A 13,946-nucleotide genomic window follows, 5' to 3' on the forward strand; every position below is an offset into this window, starting at 1 on the left:
TTCACTTCCTGTTAATATCAGGTCACTTCCTGTTGATTTGAGGGCATTTCAGGGCCACTTCCTGTTGATATCGGGTCATTTCCTGTTGATTTCGAAGCATTTTTGGATCACTTCCTGTTGATATTGGTTCACTTCCTGTTGATATCAGGTCACTTCCTGTTGATTCGAGGGCATTTCGGGGTCACTTCCTGTTGATATCGGGTCACTTCCTGTTGATTTGGGGGCATTTTTGGATCCCTTCCGGTTTATATTGGTTCATTTCCTATTGATATCAGGTCACTTCCTGTTGATTTGGGGCATTTCAGGGTCACTTCCTGTTAATATCAGTTCACTTCCTGTTGATTCGAGGGCATTTCGGGGTCACTTCCTGTTGATATCGGGTCACTTGCTGTTGATTTGGGGGCCTTTTTGGATCCCTTCCAGTTTATATTGGTTCATTTCCTATTGATATCAGGTCACTTCCTGTTGATTTGGGGTCATTTCAGGGTCACTTCCTTTTGAGAACAGGTCACTTCCTGTTGATTTGGGGGCATTTTTGGATCACTTCCTGTTTGTATTGGGTCACTTTCTATTGATATCAGGTCACTTCGTGTTGATTTGGGGGCGTTTCAGGGTCACTTCCTGTTCATATCAGTCCACTTCCTGTTGATTTGGGGTCATTTCATGGTCACTTCCTGTTGATATCAGGTCACTTCCTATTGATTTGGGGGCATTTTTGGATCACTTCCTGTTGATGTCGTTTCACTTCCTGTTGATTTTGGGTTTTTTTTTTTGGCGTCACTTCCTATTGATATCAGGTCACTTCCTGTTGATTTGTTTTTTTTGGGCATCACTTCCTGTTGAAATTAAGTCACTTCCTGTTGATTTGGGTTCTTTTGGGGTCACTTCCTGTTGATTTGGGGATTTTTCGGGATCACTTTCTGTTGCTATCGGGTCACTTTTTTAGGTCAATTGTTAAATTCATACTTTTTACGTTGCGAAATAATGTTTGTCGGCAAACTATATCCATCATTATCATCATTGTTGATGAAAACAGCAACGTTCCTGTACCATTAACAACAATGAAAGTCCAATCCATTTGGAATAGAAGGCACGACAGCCTTTCCACTCCAAATGAATGGGACGTCTATCATTGTCAATGGCATTCAATGACTCCCCCTCCCCCCCACTGCATTTTCATCCATCCATCCCTCCCTCATCTATTCATCTCAGGCCTTTTCACATTGTGCCGGCTCTCCTCGCCTTTTTCTCTTCCTTCTCTCGCCCTGATTGGGATCTGCAGCCGAGCGGATTAACACGTTGTGGCAGCGGAGGCAGCCCGCCCACCCGCACGCGCGCGCGTTTAGAGTGCGCATATGCGCCGCCTCTCACCGGAGTGAAGGAATGTCGAGCCGCGCGACCAATCCCGACACACGCGCCGGCGTTAAAGTGCTTCTAAGCATACAGTAGAGCGAAATGGTCGTACGCACTCTGACCCGCGCTAAGCCGAGTACATTGGCGTGCGCACGTGTGTGTGTGCGCGCGCGCTAGCCTGCGTGACTACATCCACACTTCATAATTTATAGTCAAAAGCACTCGACGAGAAGCTCACGGAGGCAGCCGGAGAGAAACCCAGTGCATTTGGTGACCGGCCAATTATCCGCGCCGCCGCAGATTAAGCTAGATGTAAATTGTATGATTAAGTCACGCCGGCCCGGACGGACGGACGGGTCGGAAAAGGGCCTCGGCGACAGCGCGAAAAGATTCCGTTGACAGCTGCCCGGCAAAGAACGTCTCGTGTCAAGTTTCTGTTAAGCTTTAGCCGTGTTAAGCTTCGGGGTTTGCCGCTTCCTGTCAATTTTGAGGATTTCTCACATGGACATTTTAAGATTTTTTGGAGAGAATATGTTGAATCAGTTTTCACGTTTATATGATATGCAACTAACTAGGGTTGTTCCGATCATGTTTTTTTGCTCCCGATCCGATCCCGATCGTTTTAGCTTGAGTATCTGCCGATCCCGATATTTCCCGATCCGATTTTTTTTTTTTTGTTCCCGATTCAATTCCACTCATTCCCGATAATTTTTCCCGATCATATACATTTTGGCAATGCATTAAGAAAAAAATGAATAAAACTCGGACGAATATATACATTCAACATACAGTACATAAGTACTGTATTTGTTTATTATGACAATAAATCCTCAAGATGGCATTTACATTCTTTCTGTGAGAGGGATCCACGGATAGAAAGACTTGTAATTCTTAAAGGATAAATGTGACTTTGTATATTGTGACTAAATATTGCCATCTAGTGTATTTGTTGAGCTTTCAGTAAATGATACTGTAGCCATCTAACTGTTCTGCCCAAATGCATGATGGGAAGTGCAACCATGACTGTGCGTAGTTGCACCAATTGATATATCTTCTCTGCGTTGGGAAGTAACATAGGGTGTTAAGGAAAAGATCAACCACTATCGTTCTTCCTCACATTGCTTCCCACGATATTCCTAATTGTTGACAGAGGGATTTTGAGGCTTTAGCCAATTAAACAGAGGTTCCAAAGACTGCCAAAATTCTCTCTACTCATTTAACGCTGCCTGTTAGCTCTCTAAATAGGTACAGTGCCTTGCAAAAGTATTCGGCCCCCTTGAATCTTGCAACCTTTCACCACATTTCAGGCGTCAAACATAAAGATATGAAATTTAATTTCTTTGTCAAGAATCAACAACAAGTGGGACACAATCGTGAAGTGGAACAACATTTATTGGATAATTTAAACTTTTTTAACAAATAAAAAACTGAAAAGTGGGGCGTGCAATATTATTCGGCCCCTTTACTTTCAGTGCAGCAAACTCACTCCAGAAGTTCAGTGAGGATCTCTGAATGATCCAATGTTGTCCTAAATGACCGATGATGATAAATAGAATCCACCGGCGTGTAATCAAGTCTCCGTATAAATGCACCTGCTCTGTGATAGTCTCAGGGTTCTGTTTAAAGTGCAGAGAGCATTATGAAAACCAAGGAACACACCAGGCAGGTCCGAGATACTGTTGTGGAGAAGTTTAAAGCCGGATTTGGATACAAAAAGATTTCCCAAGCTTTAAACATCTCAAGGAGCACTGTGCAAGCCATCATATTGAAATGGAAGGAGCATCAGACCACTGCAAACCTACCAAGACCCGGCCGTCCTTCCAAACTTTCTTCTCAAACAAGGAGAAAACTGATCAGAGATGCAGCCAAGAGGCCCATGATCACTCTGGATGAACTGCAGAGATCTACAGCTGAGGTGGGAGAGTCTGTCCATAGGACAACAATCAGTCGTACACTGCACAAATCTGGCCTTTATGGAAGAGTGGCAAGAAGAAAGCCATTTCTCAAAGATATCCATAAAAAGTCTCGTTTAAAGTTTGCCACAAGCCACCTGGGAGACACACCAAACATGTGGAAGAAGGTGCTCTGGTCAGATGAAACCAAAATTGAACTTTTTGGCCACAAAGCAACACAGCTCATCACCCTGAACACACCATCCCCACTGTCAAACATGGTGGTGGCAGCATCATGGTTTGGGCCTGCTTTTCTTCAGCAGGGACAGGGAAGATGGTTAAAATTGACGGGAAGATGGATGCAGCCAAATACAGGAACATTCTGGAAGAAAACCTGTTGGTATCTGCACAAGACCTGAGACTGGGACGGAGATTTATCTTCCAACAGGACAATGATACAAAACATAAAGCCAAATCTACAATGGAATGGTTCAAAAATAAACGTATCCAGGTGTTAGAATGGCCAAGTCAAAGTCCAGACCTGAATCCAATCGAGAATCTGTGGAAAGAGCTGAAGACTGCTGTTCACAAACACTCTCCATCCAACCTCACTGAGCTCGAGCTGTTTTGCAAGGAAGAATGGGCAAGAATGTCAGTCTCTCGATGTGCAAAACTGATAGAAACGTACCCCAAGCGACTTGCAGCTGTAATTGGAGCAAAAGGTGGCGCTACAAAGTATTAACGCAAGGGGGCCGAATAATATTGCACACCCCACTTTTCAGTTTTTTATTTGTTAAAAAAGTTTAAATTATCAAATAAATTTTGTTCCACTTCACAATTGTGTCCCACTTGTTGTTGATTCTTGACAAAAAATTAAAATTTTATAACTTTATGTTTGAAGCCTGAAATGTGGCGAAAGGTTGCAAGGTTCAAGGGGGCCGAATACTTTTGCAAGGCACTGTAAATCGGCGCCATTATAGATTGAGCGCGACAATGCGTGAGTGGGTCGTGCAGCGCATGCGTTAATTGCATTATCCATTAAATATTTTAACGTGATTGATTTTTAAAAAATTAATTACGGCCGTTTACGCGATAAATTTGATAGCCCTACTTTAAGCCAAAACTACAGACTCTGGATGAATGTAAGACATTTTGTCTGTAACGTTAAATACAATTAGAAAACGATGTAATAAAAAAAAAATATATATATATATATATTTTTAAAAAAGGCATGTCCGTTTTTTTTTTGCCGATTCCGATACCTAGAAAATTACGTGATCGGACCCGATCGATCGGGATCTTTACAACTAACATTAAGACTAACATGTATACTAGGGACGTTCCTGATCCGATCACGTCTAGGGAAATCGGGCTCGATCACGTCATTTTTAGACGTTGAAATTCAGATTTTTAAAATTATTTTGACTTTTAAAATTAAAAAAAAGGTTGACCGATATACCTTTTTTTCCAATTTATGGGCTTTTCTCAAGATCGATATACAGTTTAGCCGATATAACGGGAGAACTGTTATGTTCAATGTTTGAGTGATGATCCTTCACTAAAAGGTTGATCGATATATCTAATAATATATTAACTTTTTTCAAAATCGGACGATTTCAGCCAATATATAATTGATCAAATCAGATTCGTATTTTCACAGATTTTCAAAAAGGTTGACCGACATATCAGCTGGCCGATATATCGGGCTGATATATGGACTTTTTTTTTTTTTTTTTTTTAAAGATCAATATATAGCCGATATAATACGAAAACTGTTATGTTCAATGTTTGAGTGATGATCGTTCTTTAAAAGGTTGAACGATATATTGGCCTAATACATGGACTTTTTTCAAGTTCGGCCGATTTCAGCCAACATGTAGTTGATGTAATCGGATAACTTAATATGTACACTGATTATGTGAGATTCCTTCTCAAAAAGATTGACCGATATATCGGCCGGCCGATATATCAGGCAAATATATTTAATTTTTTCAACATCAAGATATAGCCGATACAATAGAACTGTTCTGTTCAATGTTTGAGTTATGATCCTTCTTTAAAAGGTTGACCGATATATTAGAATAATACTGTATATGGACTTTTTTCAAAATCGGCCGATTTCAGCCAATATATAGTTGATACAATCGGATAGTTTGTGTTCACTTTTTGGGTAATGATCCTTCTTATGATGGCTAACCGATATATCGGAATAATATATGGACTTTTTTCAAGGTCAGCCAATATGTAGCTGATAGAATACATTAACTTTTATGTTCACTGATTATGTGAGGATCCTTCTCAAAAGGTTTGACCGATATATCAGGCCGATATATGGGCTTTCTTCAGGATCGATATATAGCCGATATAATGGAAAAAACTTATGTTCAATGTTTGAGTGATTATCCTTCTTTAAAAGTTTAACCGATATAATGGAATTTTATATGGACTTTTTTCAGGATCGGCCAATATCAGCCGATCTATAGCTGATATAATCGGATAACTTAGTATGTTCACTGATCATGTGATGATCCTTCTCAAAAAGGTTGGCCGATATAGCGGGCCGAAATATGTTTTTTTTTTCAAGATCGATATATAGCTGATATAATGGAAAAAACTTATGTCAATGTTTGAGTGATTATCCCTCTTTAAAAAGGTGAACCGATATATTGTAATTTTATATGGACTTTTTTCAGGATCGGCCAATATCAGCCGATATATAGCTGATATAATCGGATAACTTAGTATGTTCACCGATAATGTGATGATCCTTCTCAAGAAGGTTGGCCGATATATCGGGCCGATATATGGACTTTTTTTTCAAGATCGAGATCTAGCCGATATACAGTAAAAGAGCTGTTTTGTTCGTTTGAGTGATGATCCTTCTTTAAAAGGTTGGCTGATATATCGTCTCAATACATAGACTTTTTTCAAGATCGGCCGATTTCAGCCAACATGTAGTTGATATAATCTGATAACTTAGTATGTACACTGATTATGTGAGGTTCCTTCTCAAAAAGCTTGACCGATATATCGGCCGGCCAATATATGAGGGAAATATCTTTAATTTTTTCAACATAGAGATATAGCCGATATAAAAGAACTGTTCTGTTCAATGTTTGAGTTATGATCCTTCTTTAAAAGGTTGACCGATATATTAGAATAATACTGTATATACACTTTTTCAAGATTGGCCGATAACAGCCAGTTTTGGTGAAGATCCTCCTTACAAAGGGCAACCGATATATCGGCCTAATAAATTGAGTTTTTTCCAAGATCGGCCGATTTCAGCCAATATATAGCTGATATAATCAGATAGCTTATGCTGACAGTTTGGGTGATGATCCTTCTTCTAAATGGTGACCAATATATTGGCCCGATACATAGACTATTTTTCAAGATTGGCTGTTATCAGCCGATTTACAGTTGATATAATCAAATAACTTATGTTCACTGTTTGAGTGATGATCCTTCTTTAAAAGGTCAACCGATATATCGGCCCGATAAATTGACTTTTTTCCAAGATCGTCCGTTTTCAGCCAATTTTTAGTTGATTTACAGTAATCAATCAACTTATGTTGACTGTTTGGATGATGATCCTTCTTATTAAGAGCGACCGATATATCGGCAAGATATATGGACTTTTTCAAGATTGGCTGATATCAGCCAGTTTTGGTGAAGATCCTCCTTACAAAGGGCAACCGATATATCGGCCTAATAAATGGACTTTTTTTCCAAGCCAATATATAGCTGATATAATCAGATAGCTATATAGTGAACTTCGAGTAAAATTCAAGTATCTTGAGGCCGGGCTGAGTGTCCTCTTTTTTAGAAATCAAAATATGGTCACCCTAGATATATGGAACTATCAATCTGGCGTGCTCGGCTAATAATCTTAATCTTATGTACATGTATAATATCATGCTATTAAAATACTGGACTAGTATTTATTTCGGTCCTACAATCAAATAAACTACTTTGACCCAGTTCTATCAAAAATGACTTCCTCGTCATTAGCATTGCCACACTTTATAATTTCAAAATTTCACATTCCTATCTTTGTTCTGAACAGTTTGATCTGTCTCATATTGTTCCTTCTCAGAACGATACAAAAAAAAAAAAAAAAAAAAAAAAAAAAAAAAAAAGACTTTCATTGTTTTCGAACCAAGTCTCGACTGCAATTCACAGCATTTCCACGAGAACTCATTCCCGATCCGGTTTAGCGGCCTCCGATTCCCCATAAAAACGACTCTTAAAAGGAACGTCACGTGAGGACGAGAGAAGAGCACTAAGTGAGGATTAACCGAGCGCGGCCAGACGACTAACACCCGCTTAACGACGAGGTGAGCCGCGCATCTGGAGGGGGGGACAACCGAGGACAAAGTCGACGCGTGGCGTATAGCCTAGCTTAGCATCGGGGATGGGATGCTCCCCTCCCGTGTAAAGGATGCACACAAACACACGAGCGAGACGCACACCAGGCTTGAATATTGTATGAGCCGCTCTCTGGGGCCACGGAGGATCGTGCAAAACACACACACACACAAATGAACGCAAGCATAAAGAGGACCAAAGAGACAAGTGCGACACACACACATTGGAAAACACAAACACACGCGCGCGTATGCGCGCAAACAGGACCAGTGGAGCTTGAGCTGATGTGGCCCGGAGCTGCCCGACGCCCTGCGACACACGCACGCACACGCGTGTGTGTATTTTGCAGCCATCTGCAGCCTACAGAAAGCTTTACTGCTGACACTCAAGAGACAGGACGATGAAAAAGATGGATTCAGGACTGTTTTATTGCCAATTCTTCGCTGCCGAACCTTCAAGTTCAAATGCATCGGACGTCTATCGCTGTCAATGGCGGTAGATGGGTTAAAGGAACAGACAAGACCGAATATACAGTGGTATGAAAAAGTATCTGAACCTTTTGGAATTTCTCACATTTTTTGCATAAAATCACCATCAAATGTGATCTTTGTCAAAACCACACAGATGACAAAACAGTGTCTGCTTCAACTAAAACCACCCAAACATTTATAGGTTTTCATATAGACAATTTCGTTGATAAAAACATTAATGGTATTTTCCAGGGCTGTCAAAATTATCGCGTTCACGGGCGGTAATTTAAAAAAAAAAATTAGGGCTGTCAAAATTATCGCGTTAACGGGCGTTAATTAATTTTTTAAATTAATCACGTTAAAATATTTGACGCAATTAACGCACTTGGCCCGCTCAGACAGATTTAAATGTCAGTACAGTGAAAGGCCAACTTGTTAATTGTGTTTTATGGAGTTTTTCCGCCCTCTGCTGGCGCTTGGGTGTGACTTGCATATGTTATATGGCGTAATGTCGCCCTCTGCTGGCGATTCAGTGCAGCTGATTATTTGGGTTTCGGCGCGCTTTTCTGTCGTGATTATACGTCGACGCGAACTCACACTAATAGACAGTGCTATTCAGACCAGCTAACGTCCGCATCCAGTATTCAGTGGCAGTTCTCATAGCCCCATCACACTGTCTGTGTCTAATACATGCATCGCTTGTGAGTTATATTCCTCCTTTGTTTATATTCATGAGCATTAGATAGTTATTGATGATGTGTATTTGAATTTGTTCACATATATGGTGAAATGCAGTTACATTGTTAGATGCTTGTGAGCTAATTGGCTAGTGCTACTGCTCAAATGGACACGTGTGTGTACATTTTATGTTATTTTGTGATTTATGCAAGTTATTGACACATTGCCTTGTTATTTTCAGTTTTACAAAAATACAGGAAACGTGCTCCTGTCAAAAAGAGATGACTTCAGTAAAGCCCATGCAACTTTGCCACACCGTCTGATTTCTTTTTGGAACTTATGTTCGCTATCTGTCAATTTGTGTACTCACACACATTGAGGACAGAATAGGGCTACTAGTTTATTTTTTGATTGAAAATTTTACAAATTTTATTAAAACGAAAACATTAAGAGGCGTTTTAATATAACATTTCTATAACTTGTACTAATATTCATCTTTTAAGAACTACAAGTCTTTCTATCCATGGATCACTTTAACAGAATGTTAATAATGTTAATGCCATCTTGTTGATTTATTGTTATAATAAACAAATACAGTCCTTATGTACCGTATGGAGAATGTATACATCCATCTTGTCTTATCTTTCCATTCCAACAATAATTTACAGAAAAATATGGCATATTTTATAGATGGTTTGAATTGCGATTAATTGCGATTAATTACGATTAATTAATTTTTAAGCTGTAATTAACTCGATTAAAAATTTTAATCGTTTGACAGCCCTAAAAAAAATTAAGCACGTTAAAATATTTGACGCAATTAACGCACATGCCCCGCTCAAACAGATTAAAATGAAAATGAAGCTATGCAGCCAATTGGTTCAAAACTTCACGTTGGTGCAATAGGTCTTATGACAGTCTTATGATGCCGCTGTCAAATAAAAGTGTTACCAGTTGATCACTTTTGATGTAAATATCCCATAATACAGTGAGGACAGCTGCGGCTTATAGTCCAGTGCAGCTTATCTATGAACAAATGCCGTTTTCGTGTCAAATTTGGTGGTTGGCGGCTTATAGTCAGGTGCGCCTTATTGTGCGAAAATTACCGTACATATTGAAATATATTAATAAAAATACAAAAATCAAAATGGACCCAACAAATGGTATAAAAATGTATAAATATAAAAATTAGGGCTGTCAAAATTATCACGTTAACGGGCCGTAATTAATTAAAAAAAAAATTTCACGTTAACATATTTGACGTAATAAACGCACATGCCCCGCTCAAACAGATTAAAATGTGCAGTACAGTGTAATGTCCGCTTGTTATTTGTTTTTTGGTGTTCTGCGCCCTCTGCTGGCGCTTGGGTCCAACTGATTTTATGTGTTAGTACCATGAGTGAGCATGGTGTAATTATTGACGTCAACAATTGGGAGCTACATTAAGAAGGGTTTTAATTAGGGCTGTCAAAATTATTGCGTTAACGGGCGTTAATTAATTTTTAAAAATTAATCACGTTAAAATATTTGACGCAACTAACGCAGATGCCCCGCTCAGACACATTTAAATGACGGTACAGTGAAATGCTCACTTGGTAATTGTGTTTTATGGAGTTTTGCCGCCCTCTGCTGGCGCTTGGGTGCGACTGATTGTATAGGCTTCAGCACCCATGAGCATAGTGTAAGTAATTATTGACATCAACAATGGCGGGCTACTAGTTTATTTTTTGATTGAAAATTTTACAAATTTTATTACAACGTAAACATTAAGAGGGGTTTTAATATAAAATTTCTATAACTTGTACTAACATTTCTCTTTTAAGAACTACAAGTCTTTCTATCCATGGATCGCTTTAAGAGAATGTTAATAATGTTAATGCCATCTTGTTGATTTAATGTTATAATAAACAAATACAGTCTTTATGTACCGTATGTTGAATGTATACATCCATCTTGTGTCTTATCTTTCCATTCCAACAATAATCTACAGAAAAATATGGCATATTTTATAGATGGTTGGAATTGCGATTAATTACGATTAATTAATTTTTAAGCTTTAATTAACTCGATAAAAAATTTTAATCGTTTGACAGCCTTAGTTTTGATATAAAATTTCTATAACTTGTACTAACATTTATCTTCTAAGAACTACAAGTCTTTCTATCCATGGATCGCTTTAAGAGAATGTTAATAATGTTAATGCCATCTTGTTGATTTAATGTTATAATAAACAAATACAGTACTTATGTACCGGATGTTGAAAGTATATATCCGTCTTGTGTCTTATCTTTCCATTCCAACAATAATTTACAGAAAAATATGGCATATTTTATAGATGGCTTGAATTGCGATTAATTATGGTTAATTAATTATTAATAATTAATAGTTAATTAATTATTAATAATTAATTAATTTTAAAACTGATTAACTCGATTAAAAATTTTAATCATTTGACAGCCCTAGTATTTTCGCTGTCTGATAATTCTGTCATTCTGTCAACATGTACTCGCTAGCATAATACTTTTAGGGCCGTCAAAATTATCGCGTTAACGGGCGGTAAATAATTTTTTAAATTAATCACATTAAAATGTTTGACACACATGCCCCGCTCAGATTAAAATGACAGCACAGTGTCATGTCCATTTGTTACTTGTGTTTTTTGATTTTTTGTCGCCCTCTGCTGGCGCTTGGGTGTGACTGATTTTATGGGTTTCAGCACTATGAGCATTGTGTAATTACTGACATCAACAATGGCGAGCTACTAGCTACTAACTTGAGGGCAGTGTATCCACCCAAATAATCTAAATGCAAACACTTTCAAAACAAACCATGACAACGCCACTTTAATTAAACGAATACTCGAAGCAGTAAAATTTAATTCGAATATTTTTTTTCTAATCGAATACTCGAGTTAATCGATTAATCGTTGCAGCACTACATTCAACATACTGTACATAAGTACTGTATTTGTTTATTATAACAATAGATCAACAAGATGGCATTAACGTTAACATTCTGTAAAGGCGATCCATTTATAGAAAGACTTAGTTCTTAAAAGATAAATGTTAGTACAAGTTTTAGAAATTTTATATCAAAACCCTCTTAATGTTTTCGTTCTAATAAAATTTGTAAAATTTTCAAACAAAAAATTAACTAGTAGCTCGCCATTGTTGATGTCAATATTACACAATGCTCATAAAATCAGTCGCACCAAAGCGCCAGCAGAGGGAGACAAAAAGCACAAGTAACAAGTGGACATGACACTATGCCGTCATTTTAATCTGTTTGAGCGGGGCATGTGTGTTAATTGCGTTAAATATTTTAACTTGATTAATTTAAAAAAAATAATTACCGCTCGTTAACGCGATAATTTTGACAGCCCTAGTTTTTTTTATTTTTTTTTTTACACTTTATTAATTTTCTTCTTTAACATTAAAAAGGACACAATGTTATGCAGGTGTACTTATATAATAATAAGTGGCGGCAGAGAGTTGGGGGGCGCAGAACGTTTACGTCTTCGGGGGGGGGGGGTCGTAACACAAAATAATTGAGAAGCATTGGTTTTGGGTCTCCGTAGCAACCTTTTGGTTCCATGACAATTTAAAAAAGCGATCGATGCAAAGTATCGCGATATAGCACCATATCAATATACTGAAACACCCCTAATCCCAAATACTCAATTTCCAGTCATGTAACAGTTTCTTAGCATTTCATTTCCATGACAAAAATTCCGCAACACCTGCCAACATCTTACCAGATGACATGCCTTTTGTTTTATTGTCCAGGCAACACGGGTTCCGATCAAAAGCCAGCGCAACAAAAACTGAAAGTCAAGTTGGCCGGTTGGACTGCCCTTGAACGATAATTGCTCATGACATACAAACAGGAACGATTACAAACAATTATGTGATTGTCGTTGTATAACAAAGGGAAACAAAAACACCTGCGGCATCGTTCCTTAAGGGAAGCCACAATCTCTTCCTGTGGAAAAAATTAAGGTTAATGCTGTTGTATAAATGTGTTGATGAAGAGTAATGATTTTGGATTGGAAGAGAAATTGAACAAAAATAACGATTTTACAGCACTGTAAAAACGCATCTGTTTGTATGTTACCTCAATGATGTCGGCGTTGGTCCGGCTCTCGTGTGGCTCGTTGTACTCGGTGTACTTGAGCAGCACCTTGTCCATGTCGGTGCTGGCGTACTGGAAGAGCTTGTTCGAGTGGTTGAAGATGATTAGGGCGATCTCGCAGTCGCACAGCACGCTCAGCTCGTACGCCTTCTTCATCAGGCCGAACTTCCTCTTGGTGAAAGTCACCTGAATGGTGGAAGGACAGGAGTTTGAATGGGAAGTTGACATTTTTGTAAATCTTTTCAGGCATGGCTTCTTGAGACTTTTTTGGAGGTCAATTCATGATAGAAAACCAAATTCATTTTGCTATGGTCAATCACCTGCAGGGGCTGAATTTTCAAATTATTTCATGTTAAAGTTGAGAAAGTTGAGGCAATTTGGTGGGTTTTTCATTTGTTTTATTCTGGAATTGAGAAATGTCCTGTGTATTTGCGGAGCAGGCGTCTTGGGAAGTTTTTTTTGGGTCTATTCATGATGGACACACCTACAGAAATTCATTTTGCTAAGGTCAACTAACCACAAGGGCTGAATTTTCAAAATAGGTCAAGTTGAAGTTAAGAAAATTGCGGTAATTTGGTGTTTTTTTGGTTTTTTTTGGGGTTGTTTTATTTTGGAATTGCAAACTTCCTGTTCATTTCCCGTCTAGGCATCTTAAAGACTTTTTTGACGGTCTATTTATGATAAATGTGTCTACCAAATTTCATTTGGTTAGGTTCAACCAGCTTTGGGGGCTGAATTTTCAAAATATATTACGTTGAGAAAGATGAGGCAATTTGGTGGGTTTTTTGCTTGTTTTATTTTAGAATTGCCAACTTCCTGTTCATTTCCCATCTAGGCATCTTGAGATTTTTTTGGGGTCTATTTATGATAAGTGTGCCTACCAAATTTTATTTGGCTAAGTTCAACCAGCTTCGGGGGCTGATTTTTCAAAATATATTAAGTTAAAGTTGAGAAAGATGAGGCAATTTGTTGGGTTTTTTGCTTGTTTTATGTTAGAATTGCCAACGTCCTGTTCTTTTCCCGTCTAGGCATCTTCAGACTTTTTTGTGGG

The 13,946-nt window shown here is 38.3% G+C and overlaps 1 protein-coding gene across 1 annotated transcript in view; it reads right to left on the reverse strand.

Annotated features, from left to right (window-relative positions):
• Positions 1-13,946, reverse strand: part of LOC130915088 (myocyte-specific enhancer factor 2D homolog) — a 221,684-nt gene that overhangs the window by 67,788 nt on the left and 139,950 nt on the right. Inside the window, exon 5 of the mRNA XM_057834815.1 lies at positions 12,878-13,081. Coding sequence (XP_057690798.1) covers positions 12,878-13,081 — 204 coding nt within the window. The remainder of the gene's footprint in view (positions 1-12,877; positions 13,082-13,946) is intronic.

This window comes from Corythoichthys intestinalis, chromosome 4 (genome assembly GCF_030265065.1).
Source record: "Corythoichthys intestinalis isolate RoL2023-P3 chromosome 4, ASM3026506v1, whole genome shotgun sequence".
NCBI lineage: Eukaryota > Metazoa > Chordata > Actinopteri > Syngnathiformes > Syngnathidae > Corythoichthys > Corythoichthys intestinalis.